The sequence below is a fragment of the Acanthochromis polyacanthus genome, chromosome 18 (genome assembly GCF_021347895.1).
Source record: "Acanthochromis polyacanthus isolate Apoly-LR-REF ecotype Palm Island chromosome 18, KAUST_Apoly_ChrSc, whole genome shotgun sequence".
Lineage (NCBI taxonomy): Eukaryota > Metazoa > Chordata > Actinopteri > Pomacentridae > Acanthochromis > Acanthochromis polyacanthus.
The window spans coordinates 7,814,425-7,833,197 of NC_067130.1; the positions used below are offsets into that span (position 1 = coordinate 7,814,425).

Consider the following 18,773-nt stretch of genomic DNA (forward strand, 5'->3'; position numbering starts at 1 on the left):
GAGAGTAAAAATCCCTTAAAGCAGTAGTTAAAACATTTGGGGAAGCATCTGCTTTCTTATTAGAGAAGATCAATACTCATATTTGTCCGTTAAATATGAAACTAGAGCAGCCAGTTAGCGTAGCTTACCATAAGCTAAATTTGCTTCATGCAAAGTGGAAAAAAATGTCAGTTCACATCACATGTTATACCTTTATAAAAAGGATGAGTTTCTATTTTTCTTTTTTATTAAAAGTATTCCCTCTTTGTTACTTTTCAACATTAAATTGTGGTAAACAAATAAATCATGTCAAAGTGAAAACAAATTTCTACAAAGTAATGTGAATTCTTTGAAATTCTAAAAGCAAATGCCTGACTATTCACCCCCTTTAAGTCAATATTTAGCAGATGCACCTTTGGCCGCAATTACAGCACTGCGTCTACGTGGATAGTTCTCAATCAGACATGCACGTCTGAACATTGCAATTTTACCCCATTCTCCTAAGCAAACCGCCCAAGATCTGTCAGGCTGCACAGGGATCATAAGCAAACAGAACTGGACTGATTCAGCCACCTTCAAACATTCGCTTTGTTGTCTTTAGATCATTTCTCTGCATGTTTTAGGTCGCTGTCTTCCTGGAAAACAAATCTTTTGCTAAGTCAGGGCAGTCTGATGCAAACCTCCAGGATTTCCCTCTATTTTGCAGCATCCATTTTACCTTCCACCTTAACAAACCCTGATGCTGCCACCACCATGCTTCACAATGGGGACGGTATGTTTGTCACGATTTCCTGGTAAGTGATTTCCTTGAGTTTTCCTGGCAGCCCCACACACCTCACCAGGAATACTTATGGAAAATCACTTCCCTTTATTCGTTTTAAAAGGGCATAAAATGTTATTTAGGGCGATTGATTGGAGCTAGAACACAGATTTAGTACAAAAACTTTATGCCTAATATCACTCGCAGACACGAGCATGAATGTTTTCAAATCAGGACAACAAATAGGCACATTTTCTGTGTATATATTAACTATTTTCAGCTTTCTGTAACATAAAGTGATCACACTATGCTCTGTTTTAGTGTTTAACATTCCAACAGGCCAACTCAAAACATTTCACACGATAATAGTCATGACTGCGAAAGAACTGGACAGAGAAACATTTCCTTTATCAAGAGTTTTCTTAGTCTAACTGATCAAACATCTTAGAGACGCCCTAAGGCAGGTATTTTGAGCTAATAAGGCCAGGTTCATATCAAAATGAATGGGAAGAGAGACATAATTGCAATTTAATTATTCACAGGGGCATAAAAGCCAGTCAAATTTGATGAAGAAAAACTTACATTTTTATGACTTTTTCCCAAATTAAGGTGTAAAAAGTGTTTGTCCTCACAAGTTTTAGGATTTTCCAAGTGTGAAATCTCACTTAAATGCAAACTGTTGATGAAATGTGATGCTAAACATGCTAGGAGGCCTCATTTTAATTCACAATCTCCAAGTCTCAAATGCTTTCTGCCTGTAAAAGTGTCACATTCAGACACCGTCTTCTGCTCACAGGGTTTGTGGGTGAGGTGTCAGTCATTAGTTTCAGCACTGATATGCAAATGATAGATTGGTCAGACCATCCGATGGAGTTTGTCATAAAGCGACTCGTGCGTTACCGGTGACCTTCCGACAGAAAGGAAAGCCGAGTAATGATTCAGCACTTTATCAAATAATTTTGCAATCAAAGAACTGCAGACACGCCTGTAGAGAAGAACACGGCAAGTTTACTGGTAAATGGTAGTAAATGATGAGACAAACAGTGAGATGTACGACCTATTCAAAGCATGTAAACAGTGATCACATGCGGGGTGTTGATTGTACTGTGGGGGAGCAGTAGTGTCAAGGCTGATATCTTTTACACATAAAACACCAAAAAACAAACACAAAACGTTCCTTCAGTGACTTGTGGTTACTGACAGTAAAATATTGCACATTAGAGTGATATTCTATTGTAGTGCTGGACAGAAAATTCATTTACGTTAGGAATGAATGATCTAAATAGCAATAGCACAATAAGAAAACAACCCAATAAAGTCACAAAATGCTGCTTAGAAGTGCAGAATTTACACCAGAAAATCAGGCCAAGGAGTTTTCTTCTTTGCCAAATAAACATTCTTCATACACTAGGGTGGTCCTAAAATATCAAGTTAAATTTTTCAAATGTGCTTTTTGATTTTTTTTTTGTTCCTCTTGGGGGAAAAAGTAATGGAGATTTTGAAAGGTTTAACCACTGTCACATAACACTTGCTTTTCCCCCTGAGAAGCATATTGTTATAAGGTTGGCGCAATGGTGAACTCTTGTGCTTCGCATACAACATGAAAATGAAGAAATGCCTAAATTCTTGTTCACATGACCACTGGACTTCTTAGTTAACCGAGAACAGCACAAGCAGTACTGACTCAAGTATTGGCAGAGAGTCATAGAACAGTGAAGATGGCATGTGCAACACGCAAGCAGAAGAGTGTGTGGCTGATTGGCTCCCCCATGGATGAACCGCCTGAAAATAGGCTTCCAACATGGGGTGAGGTTCTCCAACGGTACTTTAGATTGCACAGTGATGAGAAGTCAGAAATTAGAACTGCAGTGGCACAAGTGGTACGTGAGACAATGGGTATTTGGCAGAAGGCAAGAACTGGTGAAGAATGAAATGCGATAATAAAGCTGGAGAAAAAGACAGAGAAGGAAAGAGACTTTCAGACAAACATGATTGATTTATTTGATATTGCCCACATTGATGTAATTCATTATAACTTTGATTTCTTATTAAATTTGGACTTCTTATTATACTCTATTGCATTTGTATATCATATAATTACGAATCGTCTGATCACCTGTATACACACCTCATGTGACAGTGGTAAATTTAGTCATATCTTAAAGATATTTGGCACAAATTATTTCTTATAAATATGAACTGTTTTGTTAAGAAGCACCCAAAAAAGTCAACATTTAAATTTTAGTGTGTATTTGAGGACCACCCTATTCACACAATGATGTAGCGTGATCAAAAATTACGACAATTTCATGAGCAACAATTGGAATGAAGGGAAAGAAATGATTTCAGTGCATCTCACACAATCAGTACATTCAGAACACTTCCCTTTATCCTGCTGCTGTTGAAGTAATACTGCTCGGCTCTTATTCCACATTACACACACCAGCGTAAATACTGCAGATTACAGGGTTGAACTGAAAACTACAAGCAGAGTACATGGTTTTATACTGAAGCTGATCCACAACATCACAATTTTGGAGTCTGACAAACTGAGAAATGTCCACACTAAAATCCAGAAATGAGATACGACTTGAGAACCTTTTTTTTTCTTCTGTAAACAACATATTTTAGAGTCTTGAAATCATATTTTTCGCATTAAGAACAAAACAGTCATTTGGCACAGATGACTTCTGAATTGATACAAAAATGTAAAATGTCGATTTTCTCCTTTTAAAACTAACTCAGAGTCTGACAGTATTCTTTCAAGTGTTCCAGTAGCTGGAAAAAAATGTGGCAATTTTACATAAAGATACGGCTACAGTCAAATAAGAGTCTGGTGTTTGTTTTCTTCAAATCCTGGAGGTTTGATAGTTCAGAGCTAAGCCTCCAAACATATTTGGGATTTAAATTACATGTTTGCAGTTTCAGCTATTATCAAACAGTCAAAGAAAAATATGTTCCATGTAAATTCTATATTTTAAAAAAAGCAGATTTCAGCATCGTTAAAAATGACTGGTTTGACGAAATTAACCTCAAATCCTCACAAACAACACAAAGACAGTCTGTTTCCTTATAAAACACTGGATTAAAATGGATGCATTCTGGTTAAATGTTGAAACTGTTACTCGGGGATTAACGGCACAAATTTGAGATCAGCTGAACCTTTGAAATAAACCTTTGAACATGATCGACCTCCTCCTTTGGCCTCCTGTTTGGTGCTATGAGGAGAGCAGCGGCTGTCGTTCAGCAGCGGTGCTCTAAAACAGAAAAAGCCACAAAAATTACCTCAATTTAACCCTTTAAGCTTCAGTCAATTCCAGCCGTTTTCAGTACAAAAAAATCGCTAATATTCTATTTTTAAATAAAAAAAATTACGAAAAATACGGGGAATATTGGACGCGCATCGGGAGGTGCATTTCCTTGAAAACGACCGATTCGGGGATTTTATACCGACTTCAGGACATGTTTTGGACAAAATAGTTTACTGGCTTGTGTCATCTGATGTAAAAGGTTGGATTATGACCGTTTTTTGTGGAATCTTTTTTTTGTGTGTAATAATAAACCCGGAAATGTGAGTCGCGCTGTGTGCTTTGAAGCCGTGTATAGAGAACGGATGGATGAATATTTGTTTTTGTCGGACAAATGTGTTTTTCTCACCCGCTGTGGTAATCGCATCTGAAAGTGGTTTATACCGGCGGATTCATGAGAATCTAAGCTTTCCATCGGCGTATAGTGTTTGTATAATCGCGTTTGCACCCGTCGGACATTCTTGAAATTCCTATGCAAATTAGTAGGTGTACTGCCGGCGGTACACTGAAGCTTAAGGGGTTAAGCCATTTTGAAAACATGTCTAAATATCAGCATTTAGTATTGGACATATTTCAAGTACAATAACACATATTTAATGTTAACATTGGTTTTGACAATACTGGTTATTTTTAGAACACTATCTCTCTATAATTTGTAATTTCTAGTTAAGCCTATTTTTCTACATTCCTACTGGAGCTAAAATGACCAATTTATTCATTTAGCGCCTATAGAAATCTAGTCATCAACACCATGAAAGCTGATCATTTAGAGTTGTTTAAACTAAAAGAATGAGGATACAAATGTGAAGCTTTGGTACTTATCTGTGTTTTGTTTTGTTATTTTATTTTAATTCAACATATTGGTCACAGATTATGGACTTTTACACTTCACAGACTAATCAATTACTAGATTAATACATAAACAATCAACTGATTAACACATAGCGAAAAGACTCATCAGTTCCATTTCTATTAACGAGAACAACTCCTGCTCGTCCGTCTTTAACACTCACCTCAGGGATCTTCTGCCGACACATCAAGAACATGAAGACTAACCCCAGGAAGATGCCCAAACCGATCAGCATGAATGGAATGTTCTCCACAACGTTCTTCTCCAGGACAATCTGCTTTAGCTTCTCAACCGATGCTTCGTCAATGACGACGCTCTGAAGAAACGGCCAGAGAAAAGCTACCATTAGAAAAGAACTACCAAAGGATACATGCCAGACTTTTCATTTTCTGTTTGTTGGATCCAACTTTATGAAAGCAAATGAGGCCATAAAAATGTTACGAGCAACAAAACTTTACCTGCTTCTTTATTCATTTTCTTTTACTTTGTTTAAAATATTCAAAGACTGATCTGAAGTTGTGCAAATTCCAAAATTTCATATTTAATTTCACGAGGAAAAAAGCAAACATTTTAATTGAAACATCGGAACTCTCTCCTGTCAGTTACATGATCAGAAAAAAGACTTTAAACCTTGAAGACTAAAATTAACCTAAAAAACAAGATGAAAGTTAGTTTCCTAAGCTTGATGTGAGCACGTGGAAAGGCCGTAAATACTCAGAGGTGCTTAGATTTCACTTCATTTCAATTTTTACAGCAAGGTGTGCATTGAAATTAAACTCATTTTAGTTAAACAGACTCAAAATATCACTGTCTGAGCAAAGCAATGCCAAATGCTGAACATTACGGTGTATATATTAAGCAAATATGAACATTCTAGTGTGGGCCGATTAGTTTAATGACAGAATTCTGCTACGAGACGAGTGTGTGGCACCAAGTAATACATTAATGACAGACAGATAGACGCAAGCGTGAACAAGGTCAATACGAATCTTTGCCCTTTGAAAGTGGCATAAATTCGGATTGCTGATTCATGGTCTGGATGTAAAGCAGAGCTCCGTGTCTGACCGTGACTAAAATGGTTAAGATGTGTGTTTGTTTTGGGTTTTTTTGTCGTTGTACCTCATTGAGATAAACCACAGGAAAGACCACTGTCCTCACATTTCCTGTTTGACTGAAAGAAAAAAAGTAAAAGTCAGATTGTTTTAACTGCAAACATAGTCAGAAATAAACAGAAAAGATAAATACAGAAACATAAACTGACGCTCAACGTGTACATAGCAGAGTGCACATTCATTATTTCTATATAAAGCTTGATAACATCTACAATCCAGACTAGAAGTATCTGGGCAGTTGCATACACTTTAAGCTCAATGCTTCAGCACATTCAATCTGAAATAAAATAACAGAGACACAACATCAAGCGTCACGTCTTCAGAGAATGCTTTTGACACTTGACTGCTAATGTTTCTTGTGGTTTCAAAGCTTGTTCTTGTGTAAAAGAACTACGTCTTGTCTGACATTTTGAGGATATTTTTATCAACATGGGGCATAAAGAAGTCGCCCTGTAAGTTAAGAAGACAACAAAAAAAAAGCAGAATCTATTAAAAAAAAGATTTGCAGGTAGTTTGTTTGGCAAAATCAACAGAAGAAAATCATTTGCATGGTGAATATCACCCTCTTTTTGACTGCATGGGGAGTTAAGAATGCTCAGCAGGATGTAGGCAAACGTCTTTACCTGAGGTGATTTCATGAATATAACCTGCACCGAGTATGCAAATGACCGGAAAGCATCAGAGACAGAGAGGCAAAGCCCAATCAAAATTCTACAAAATTCAGCTTCTATGAAAGCGACAGCACCAGGTAAGTGTAGAGAACAAAAAAAGGGCCGTTAAGGATCCAAAGCCAATCATGTCATCTGTCATACATGCTGGTGCTTCTGTCACAACTGGAAGTGGAAAACTGGCATTTTTACCGTTTGCTCGGATTTTACCACAAAATTTAAACCCGATGGATGACATTTAACGATCCAAAACATGCGGCCAAAGAGCGCGAACGAAAAGCTTTTCAGGTTGATGAATAAGTACCAGACTGTGAAGGATTTTCAGCAAATTTTTGATTTATTTATTTTTTGCTGTTTTCAAGTGTCTCTGTCCAATTGACTCTAATGCAGTATCTATTATTGTACTTCAGATAGTGTCAAAGTGTTTTTGTGCCTGGTCTCCACATTATCTCGCTGTTTGTTCTCTTAGATGGCAGGTAGATGCGTAACAATTAAGCCAGGACTGTCCAAAAGTCCACTCAAAGTGATGATGATGGCATTATTTGCTTTGATGTTATCTGATGGCAACCCTTCCCAGACATGGCCAGTCATACCGACGACTATTTCAGCTGGCAGGGAGGAACAAGAACCCGATGAAGGAAATGAGCCGATTACCTGAAGGTGGGAATTTTCTCCACATATACATTAACCTGGAGGCGCTTGGCTGCTTGAAGGACGAACCCTGTGAGCTGAGAAACAGAATGAAACACAGATTTCATGAGAAACTCACTCCTGCTACTCCTGATGTATCAACATTTATGTTTGATTATCATATGATGAAATATTCAGCTCCAGCGCCACACGTTCTCTCGGCACTCTGGATTATTTTTAAGCTCTTGAAAGTGCCAATATATTCCAGGATTTTAAGCAGTCGAAGGGCAAAATGATTTAACACCAACCCACTGTGCAAAGCCTTTAGATGTGTAGATTCAGATCCATTACATAATACCATCAGGGAGGCATTAGATCGCTCCCAAAATCTTTCTGCAGCATGACAGCAGCTTCAAACATACAGCTGGAGCCATAAAGAGCTAACTTCAGCGAGAAGAAGAACCCCAGAGACCTAATCTCAGCATCATTGTGTCAGTCTGGGACTGTGAAGAGGCAGAGGACGCTGAGACAGAACGACAAAATATTCCTGCACTGCACTTTGCAGGAATCTAACTGATGACTATTCACAGCATCTGCAGTGTGTCCTCATTCTACGAGCAGCGCCTTAAAGTCACAGCTGTGTCTGCATGCATTATTATTGCAGGAAAAACAGCTTCACATCTCTGAAAAGTGTCGAAGATGTACGGGGCATCGCAACCCAGCAAAAAGTTAGGAGATAAGTGACAGGACTTTGATCAGTCCTAATAATCTCAAGCAGTGGCAGAATGAAGATTAAGGGGGGATAAACTGACAAAACAGTAGCCTGTTGACCGGGATCAAAGGCTCCTTTTGAACTTTTGATGCCACTGTCTTACATGCAGCTGAAGATAAAGTGAAGACAGCATGAAATTAAAATGTATATCAGAGTTCCATGCTGGATTTCCATCTTTAAGGGATGCACAGTGGTTGGTGGTTAGTACTGCCGCCTTGCAGCTAGAAGATATCCGGTTCACGTCCCAGCCTTCCTGGGATCTTTCTGCATGGAGTTTGCATGTTCTCCCTGTGCATGTGTGGGTTTCTCCGGGTTCTCCGGCTTCCTCCCACAGTCCAAAAATATGCTGAGGTTAATTTGTGATTCTAAATTGTCGGTACGTGTGAATGAGAGAGTGGTCGTTTGTCTCTTTGCCCTACGTTGGCTGGGACAGACTCCAGCCCAACACGACCCTAATGAGGATTAAGAGGTGTATAGATAATGGATGGATGGATTTCCATCTTTCATGTGCATGCATCAAAATCCATTTGTCAGTTTGCTAATCTGACAAACTAAAAGATAACATATTCCAAATAATATCACTGCAGTCCTCTAAAAATACACTGCAAAAAAAACTCCCAAAAACTACAAACCAAAGCAAGCACCACCTGCCTTCAAAAGAAAGACTCTATATTTAGACCTCGCCTGATTTATTATTGCAGAGTTTGTATTTTTGTGCAGCGTTCAAAGCAGAAAAAAAAGTGTCGCATGTCTTTTATCAAAGGTCATGAACTTCAAGTGACCTATTGGCTCATGTCTTTACAACTGTTAGGACATCTCCTTTGATTTATGGACCATCAGCAATCATTGATGCTAGTTTTGAGCATTTTCTCTTACGGATTTAAATGTTTCTGAGTTTAATTGGCAAATAGGTGACGCAAAATACCCCCAACACAAAACCAAACTGAAAACTTACACTAAGGGGTGTGACGCATCAAAGAGTACGTCTCTGTATTCGTTCCTTCTTTCTACAGTATTAGGACAGTAGTTTATATCTACATTGTTTCTCTCCCTCATTTGAACGGTACACATTGTGCTCCTGAAAGTGTTTTTGCAGACTGTCTGTTTATCAAGGTTTTACCGCAAGCTCAACAAAGTTATTACAATATTACTCATGATAAGAGCTGTAAAAGCTTATCTTTAGCGACAGCTCCGTACCATGTACCTCTGCTTTAATTTTTAACCATCACCTCAGATAAAAGTTGCTTTACTTGATGACCGTCGACGAGCACAAAGCTGAGATAGTTCCCCATCTAGTGGGAAAAGTTGATACCACACGTGTTTAAAATGAGGGTATAAATGGGCTCAGAACACAAAATGACAGTATGAAAGCCGTAGCCCTACCGGATTGAGATCAATGACCGTCTGGTGCTGCTCCTTCTGGGGCATCATGCCAAACACGTCCTGAACAAATTTCTCGTCTGCCTGGTAGAAGTGTGGTGACGACATTATGATGGGAGCTCCTGAACACACAAAAGATCCACATTCTGGAATCAGAGCCAATTCTGAATAAAACAGGCCGAGAACATTTGCCCGTGTGACACAATGACATATTGTCTTATTTGCTTTAGAGGTTTTACATTTCCCACCTTGTTTACATGCGCTGACGTTCAGCACGCCAGATCCCAGGCAATTACCAGCAGGCACACAAAAGCCTGCGTTGTCTGGGTTCACCGTTACATTAGCAAACACCTCGCTGGGGGGACTGAATCGATACCCAGGGATCCCCTTCACCGTCACCTCGTCCTCATACAGAGCGTACAGGGACCTTGGAGACAGAGTCACATGCTGGATAATCTGTGGAGGCCTAAATAATTCTGTAAAGCTCAAAGTGTAACAAAGAGGGAAGGTTTGCATTGGTTTTGTCCATAAGCTCTGTGGTAAGCTGATTTACTGGAAACCGAAGCGGCACAAAACTATTTACAAGGCTGTGTCTACGTGTTACTGCCTCATGAACCTCAACTGCTATGTTTTATAAAGCCTCCGTCAGCAGGTGTTTGACCTGTATGTGCTGTACCTTCTGATTCGATCTGCAGTCAAAGAGGGGGAATATTTGTTGTTCCAAATACGCCTTAACACTGGCCTCATTTCAAGAGGCTAACGCTAAACAGCCAGGCTAAATTGGTATCCTTAATCCAATATCTAGCTCTGGATAATGTCAAGAAAAAGGCTTAGGAAGACTGAGGGGGGAGCCATTTCACTAGCTAGCACAAGTCAGAGGAAAGATACCAGAGAGGATGCATAAAGAGTCAGAAATAGGACATAAAAGTTCATTAAAATTACATTTAAATAACCTAAAAATGTCAAAATAGGAGGAATTTCATGCTCAGCTATGCATAGCAAGCAACTAAATAAAATAAGTTTGTGTTTTTTTGGTAATTCAAATAAACAAAGTGTCTAATAAAATATATATACATAATCCTCACTGACAGGATAAATGTTTTTTAGACTAAATTCAAAACTTTTTGGAAACATTGGATAGTCCACACCTGCTGTTTCACCTTAAAACCATCTTTTAAACATCTAATTTGTACTGATAAGAAAAAAAATGTGCACAAAACCTATATCAGCACTGGTGTAAAATCAAAAATACATCTCCATTTTTGCTCCTTTAAGACCCTGCAGCCATGAAATATAGGAGAAAAACAACAAAAACAAGAAGAACATTACTTGGAGCATAATCCTGACAAAACTACATAAACACAGTGGTGGAAAAAAGTTGTCGGAAGCCCACACATTTGTGAGAAACTGCATTAAGAATCACTCCTAGATTTCAAGTGCAGTTTCTTTCAGTCCAATCACAGCCAAAATACTAAACAAATCCTTAAAATTGATTGGTTCCATAAAAGAAAGAAATTTTGAGTATTGGGTCCATTTTGGTAGAATTTAGTTTTTCTTGTAAACAATAAACAAAAAAATAACAATTTGTATTTGTTCGTGTCTGTCTAATGCAGCCACACCTTTTGAAATACAAAATATTTCATGATAATATTTGAGATTATGTAAAACTTTAAGCGTGTCCGAAAACTTTTTTCCACTGCTGTATGTAGTTTATGTATCACTCCATCAGTCCTTCCAGTTACTTCCATCAGACAGACGTAACAAAGTCCCACTGGCCCGGAAAAACCTCCATAAAAAATCCTTTATTCCCACTGCAATAACCACTCTGAACAAAATAAAATAAGACATTCAACAGTACATACGTGTTTTTTGCCTGCTGCTGTTTCTTTGTAACATTTCCTTTACACGGCTGTACTTTGTGAGCTTGTGTCTTCACTGTGTTTTGACGTGTTGCATTTTATTGTTGGAGCTTTGTCAAAGGAGAGTTTCTGTCACTGTTTGGGGAAGACAATAAAGCTGATCTATCCTATCCTATCCTATTCTATTCTCTATGTAAAATACTTTGGACTTTGCCATCTACAGAACACCTCTCTCCCATACTCACCTGCACAGGTCAGAAGAGAACATGTAGAGCATTTCATTCTTGGTGAGGACTGGATGGAAAGACGCTCCGTTGGTTCCATTAATCATATTGCACTCATCAGATGTCCACCAATTCAAGGATCTGCAGGCAAATTCAAACAAGACGAGGTGGTCATCAATATCCCCCGCCACATGTGATGTCTACGAGTCTATATCCAAAATAGTGATCAAGGGCCATAACTCTGTTAAATATTATCGCACAGGTCTCATTTTCGAACTTGATCAAGGTGTCCATGGTGTGAAGCTACACACTAAATTTCGTAATCCTAGCTGTAATAGTTTCCGAGAAAAGCTGTCCCCTTCATGTCGGATGGACGGACGGAAGCACGGACGGACGGACGGACGGAGGCCAAACCTATATCCCCCTTTTCCACTTCGTGGAGGCGGGGGACAACAATCTAATACTCAGATTCTGTTTTGCATCGTGCATCTTAGTTAAGAGATGAAGACTTGAAGCTTTTGTAGGTCAAACAAGCTTTGGCAAGTGGATCCCCGCCCCAAAGGCTTAAAGACACCAGAAGAGAATAACTAAAAGAAGAGAATAAAAGAAAGTCTGTAAATCCAAAAAGGAGGATTAACACTGGTTTGGCTTTTAAATGTAGATAGTTCTGAGTACAGAGTGTCTGTGCCTTTCTTTAGTATAAATTAAATTAGTGAGTTAGCTACTCCAGCTAATTAATGAATCTAACTCATTAATATTTAATGAGTCATCACATAAACTGCCACAGGATCAGTGTCAAATCAAGTCTGATCTAACAGTGGAAACTCACTCTTAACGGTATCAAACGGATGAAACTAACCTTTCATGTTCCTGCGTGACACTGACACAATCACTTTTTACGCATTCATTTAAACTGCTTATGATCAGTAATTCTCTTTGATTGAATACACAAAGTAATAGGAGACCAATACCTTTCACCGTTCCATGTGTCCACTCTAGCAAAGTCTTTGTAGTTCTGCTGGCCAGTGAAGAACACATATTCTCCATCATTTGAAGCATTGGCCTGTGAGAAAAACAAAAAAAAAATCGCATCAATGAAATAAAAAACAAACAAACCCATACTGATGGAGTCCATGCGATTAATGTAAAACTTTGAATTTTATGTGATGTTGCAGTTTTGCGTTATCTTTTCTACCATTTCTGAATATGAACATGGCTTTATTGAGACCTTATAGAAGAGTCCGAAAACATCATCCAGGTCAGGGCTTAGACGTTTGAGGGCTTTAAGTAGGCCGTCTTCATATCCCCACAGCAGCTCTCCCACTGTGCGGGTGGTGAACAGGCCCTCCCCCTGGGATCTCATGTAGGCGGAGATCAGATTGGCTTCTATAGAGTGGTCCTTGAATCTCTCCATCACCGTCTACCAGGAGAAAAAAAGAGAAGAGATGCCATTAAAATCAATCTACTGTGTAAGGCAATAGCTTACATAAGCTCTGTGAAAAGGCCAGATAATAGACAAATCATTTACTTCAGTAGCATACAAAAACCCTGCAGTGACATTCACATGACAGTAACACATTACAGCAGGACATGCTGTAACACAGTCTACATGCAGCAGGAAAAAGGACATATTTAATACTCCAGTGGTACAAGAAATTAAAAACATCGACACTAGGTAGAGATAACATGAGTAAATGGGAAATCGTTGACCAATAATGAGATTGCAATATTTTATCGTGAGTGTTTTGAGATTTTAGGGACAAAATGTTAAAATAAACGCATCCATGTTGTGTTACATTTCTGCAAATCTTTACATCAAAATAAAACTTTTTTCCACCTGAATTCTCTATATCTTGTGGAGGCTTGAAAAGAGTTCTAATGTCAGAGTTACCCGTGTTATTTTTGTCTAAATTGTCTGTTTCCTATAAGCAGAGGACACATTTTAAACAGCAACATCACAGTCGATCATCTGGGGAAGCCAAAATCATGACTGTGATTAACACTGAATGACTTCTGCAGTGCATTGCTTCCCTAAATGGTAATAATGCAAGGTCTACAAAAAAAACCTGATGATTCATTGATCCTTTCTTACCTTTAAACCAAATACACACAGAACACAGAAACACCACTTCTTCATTTGTGTGTTGGTGAAAATTAAAATAAAATTAATGCAGGGAGAGGAATACTACTGGGACTCCATAGATCATTATCAAACAGCATTTGTACTTTGTGGATTTCTCTCACTCACCATGGCAGGGATGTTAACCGTCCTGATGAGGTCACTCTCTGGACCTCGGGACATGTTACGCTGGAATATGTAGGTTTTAGTGTTGACAGCTGTTACTTTGGTGCCGTTATCATGGAAGACCACTTGCTCCATAGGCCGGTATTCTCTGTGCAGAAAAATGTGACAAAGGTGATTATTTAGTCAAATGCGGGGTTGTTCAGGAGGATGTTACATCACAAATTTTCTACAAACAGTGTCAATCTCTCTCATTTGTATGTACAATAGCACAAACTATGCTGCATTATTAAACAATACTTGAAATTAGGATGGCTCGGTCTTGATGTACAGTCCTTTAACTGGCCAGTGATGTCACATTTAGTGTACATACATACAGTATCTCCACTTCAAACTGCACATGTTGCCTTTTGTGGTATTTTACCTTTCTTTTTATTACTCCACCAAGAAACGCGGCGGAGTTATGTGACAATCGGCATATGTTTGTCTGTTTACATGTGTGAAGCATTACTCAAAAACAGACTAACAGATTTGGACAAAATTTTCAGGGAAGGTCAGAAATGACACAAGGCCCAACTGATTAGATTTTGGCAGTGATGTGGCTTATAGTCTGGATTCACGGATTTGTTAAAGATTTCTGTATCATTGCGAGATAGCGGCAATGATACGGCACTGTAACTATGGCAACAAGTGAACGCTACGTCAGAGAGTACTGTGCTCTCCGAGTGCTTTTCTTCTTCATTCTCAATTTCATTTGACACCAAAAAACCCATATCTTTGGGGGTATCGATAGCTTCTGTGATACAGATACTGACGGCCAGAAAAATCACACCGATAAAGTGTCGTTCAGCTCTTTCACGAGATCAGTCATCAGGTCTTTGTCACTTGAAACACACAAATGCGCATGTTTAGGGGCTATTTCTTAACAACTCCACATGACTTTGGTTAAACTTCTCCGGTTCTGCTGATTCAGTGATGCAGAGTTCAACACTGGTGACAGTTTGCTTCAGCTTTTTCCTGTAAAGTATTTCATTTGGTACAAAAAAAAGATAAAAGGGCCATCCACTGTGAGCAAAGATATCTACCAAAGCAGGGTTTACAGGAGGACACAAACTTCAGTATGATCGGGTAGATGAATCACAGGGTCATCGCACGCCACAAATATGCTGACTGAATACAATAAAATGCTTTTTTGGCAGAAAAAGGGGAAAAAAATATAAGCATCCCAATCATGCAACTCTTACTTCCCAAACTATTGTGCCTGTAGTGGTGAGAGTAGAGAAAAAAAGAAGCTTCCTGTAGCTGGACACAGGATTGCAATAACATTTATCTGTGTGCATCTGTCTCTGCAAACCATTACCGTCTCTTCTGAGAAAACCATAATTGAGTTAGAACAGAGACACGTGGTGTGGGTGAAAGAAAGGGCTCAAGAAAAATAAATAAATGCACAAGTAAGTATCTTAGACCACTGTAGAGTCCGAATGTGGTAGCTTTACTGACTTTATGGACCGTACTGATTCTGCTTTTATAAACTAAAAGTGTTTTTTTTTTGCTGCTGTAATCACTTATCCTCAATATACAATAGAAACATCTGAGTTAAACCTCTATTCTGTTTAGTGGGACCATTTTGCCTCATTCAACGTCTCGATTTCTTGTATCCAATGCAAAAGCTCTAAGAAAACTGTACTCCATTCTTTACTTTGTGTTTCACCAAATCTAACACTCAGCTTCTTGGCATTTTTGTTACTTTGTCGGATACGGTGACATTTGTACATGCAACTGCACTACTTCCAGCTTTGAAAGTTAAAACAAGCTTTGTACTCACTGCAAATATAGGACTTTTATTTTGAAGATGTATGATTTGCACAGTTTGGGACATGAACAGGCGAAACAATACGCTTCCTCTTTTTCTTTTCTCACCTGTACGTATATGGTCCGATCTCCACCACAGCCGGTCTGTCCCCATCCAACACCTCCAGAGGATTTGTCACATTGAAGAAGTAAAACTGCATGTAGATAGGTGCCGGTGGATTTTCCCAGGCCTCAAACGCCTCTGTGTCATTTTTTAAAACTACTTCCTATGGGGGACAAAGGGCAGTGGGTTAAAAATGTGTGACTTCAGAGGAGTAATCTGCTGATGATAAGCTTTCTGAGGTCACATGAGCGACAGCAGCGTTGCACATGTCGGCTCCGAATGGTGAAATCACCAAAAAAGCAAAGCAATGCGGTGAAATTATACTGACAGTAATCATTTTAAGCTAAATTTGAATGTCTTTGGTAGTGATACAAAAGCTTACAGACTTCACCAGATGTTTAATTTCAAAGCTAACTGACATAAAAAAGCACTGACAGCTAAAAAAATACATAGTTGCAGGTGTGCCAAAGAGGGATATTCTGCCAAAAACAAATTGCCAGAGCAGTTACAACCTCATCTGTGCCAAAAGTTATAACCAATCCAGTTGTTTTTATTGCTTGCCCTCGATTAACTCATATAAATGCAGATTTCCACTTTCCACTGTGACTAAACTGTTACTAATGCATTATTTCATTCATGAGAGTTGTGTCTTAAAGATTATAGCAATAGGATAATTACAGAAGAGACCATTCCTCTGTTTCAATATTTAGATATGTCTAATTTTCAAACACAAACGAGGTTATTTGGCAAACACACAGCCTTAACATCATAAACTCAACTACAGTAGTGCCTACCTGGCTACACCATAAACCACAAATATTTCTTTGCTCACACGATAAGTTTCACAGAGACAAACGTTTGCTATCACCCCAGATATAAAGTTCTGTGTATTCCTACGTTTGTCGACTGTTTGACACAGATAAAAGCAGACAAGGACGTTTACAAACTGGACAATAATCAGCTTTTAACGCAATTTTCCTTGATAAAACTGTCTAAATACATGTAGCATTACAAGTAGTTGCCACAACAGGAACAGACAATACATTCCACACTTTTTTTCTAACACTTTCAGAGTTATAAGTGAGCTTAAGCGAATAGTTTTCATGAGGAATTTTAGCAGCGAAACACCAAACAGATCTGTGCTGTTTTGCCAAGTCAAGCTAGCTTTAGCATTAGCTTCCACCCACCCAAAATGTCTCGCATTAGCTCATCTACCACTGAGGCTGTTACAAAACACAAATAAGATGCTTACCGTTTCAACCGCCAAGTGTAGCAAATGTGGAAACACGCCGGATAAAACCAACGAAACGCCGAGAATCAACAGTAACAGAGAGAAAACCCCGGTGCTGTAAACGCAGCAGGTTTTCAGCACCATGATGAGACGTTTGAGATGCAGATTCCTGTGACACTGACACGGACTGGGCTGTTTTTGTTTTGATGACCCAGGAGGAACTTGCTCGCTGGAGCAAAAACTCACATCCGGAGCGAAATAGTGATCTAAAACCACATCCGCTTTCTCAGACTGTCGATGGTTTCCTAAAGCATTCAGCCGTGATCAATAACTCTGCGGTGGTATATTCAAAATACTCGTTTAATGAAAGCTATCAGAAATGTGAAAGTGTTCAATGTGGAAGGAAAAATTAGCGTTTTTCTTCCACATTAGCTGTTTGCTAAAGCTAACATGCAGGGCGAGGAACTATCTTGTAGATAAACGCTCTTTGATTCTGTCACGTTAAAATGACATTATTGATTTAACATCTGTCAGATCATTTTAGGAATCTTTCTGTGTCAAATATAAACTAATAACCTTTGATATTAAATTGCATGACTGTATTTATTTTAATGGGGGCGGACAACATATGATTACTAGTATTGCAATTTTGAACTAAACATGGAAGAGAAGGAAAACTGGAACAACAACATGACAAAAATTTAAATAGTATTATTACTAATAACTAAATTATATAGCACCATTAAGAACAGTGTTCACAAAGTGATTTGACAGTTAAAACAAGCAACACAGAAAATCAAGAAAGACATAAGGAGACACGTCAGAGCAGTCACTTAAAAATAAATAGTAAAAGTAATAATAAATTAAATGAATACTTAGCTAGATTATCAATCATAGCAAACAAAGGAACTAGGCAGTTTTGAAAAATAAAGAATAAGATTGAGGGCTAAAGTTAGAAATTAAAAATCAAAAATTCAGACAATTAAAAAATTAGCGAGATGACATCACACCAAGAATCAGGCAGCTTGTTGTTTTTTTAAGAACCTTTTATCAATTACTATTTAATATGAATTGCACTATTCTATCGACACAGCAATGTTACAAAACAGCTTCGCCACTTGATGTCACTCTCTTGACATTTAATGAAACACCGCTGCCCACATTCTTTAATGTCCATAAATTGGAGTTAGAGTACTCGTTGAGTCAAAATTTCATACAAAAGAAGCCACACCTTGGCTAAGCAGACTAACCTATGAGCAACCATCTGTGTCACTCGCTCATTTTGCTTTCACAGATTGTTTACACAGAAATTTAACAGATACAGCTCATATTTCTCAAGTAAATATTTAGAAATCTGCCAGGATGTTTAGAACAAACCACCACAGACTGTATATAAATTATGAAAATGGTTGATTTCAGAAGTAATTTTGTCACAGTTTGAAAACCGGTCACACACACAAAAAACACAAATCAAAAATGAGAGAACTTCCCTTGAATGAGTGGTTTTGGTATGACACAGAGAGTGACTATGATACATTATCTCACCTTACTATCTGGTATCAGCATTACACTGCTGCACCTCAGACAGGTTCTTACCTGCCTTAATAATGTTACTGTTGCGAAACAAGCCCATAACATTAACATGACTTGTTTGACAAGCGGGAGTTTTACAACTTAAGAGATGATACACATGAAGACCAGGTAATACATGATGGGAAGAAACAGCTTCAACAAACACTCAGTGAATGTGGATCTGCAGTCATGTCTGAAATGCATTGTGGGAAATGTAGGATTTATTTGGAGTTTGACCAAATATAGAAGGCTATCTCAACCATTACTGCAT

The 18,773-nt window shown here is 38.4% G+C and overlaps 1 protein-coding gene across 1 annotated transcript; it reads right to left on the bottom strand.

Annotated features, from left to right (window-relative positions):
* Nucleotides 1–1,727: 1,727 nt before the first annotated feature.
* scarb2c (scavenger receptor class B, member 2c) lies at nt 1,728–17,161 on the bottom strand. The gene is made up of 12 exons (XM_022216316.2): nt 16,952–17,161; nt 15,705–15,862; nt 13,791–13,935; nt 12,771–12,962; nt 12,514–12,605; nt 11,564–11,683; nt 9,708–9,886; nt 9,463–9,581; nt 7,332–7,405; nt 6,017–6,068; nt 5,061–5,213; nt 1,728–3,996 (listed from the first exon to the last, which is right to left on the bottom strand). The coding sequence occupies exons 1-12, from the start codon at nt 17,072–17,074 to the stop codon at nt 3,958–3,960; spliced, it is 1,446 nt and encodes a 481-aa protein (XP_022072008.2). The 5' UTR covers nt 17,075–17,161; the 3' UTR covers nt 1,728–3,957.
* Between the last annotated feature and the right edge of the window lie 1,612 nt (nt 17,162–18,773).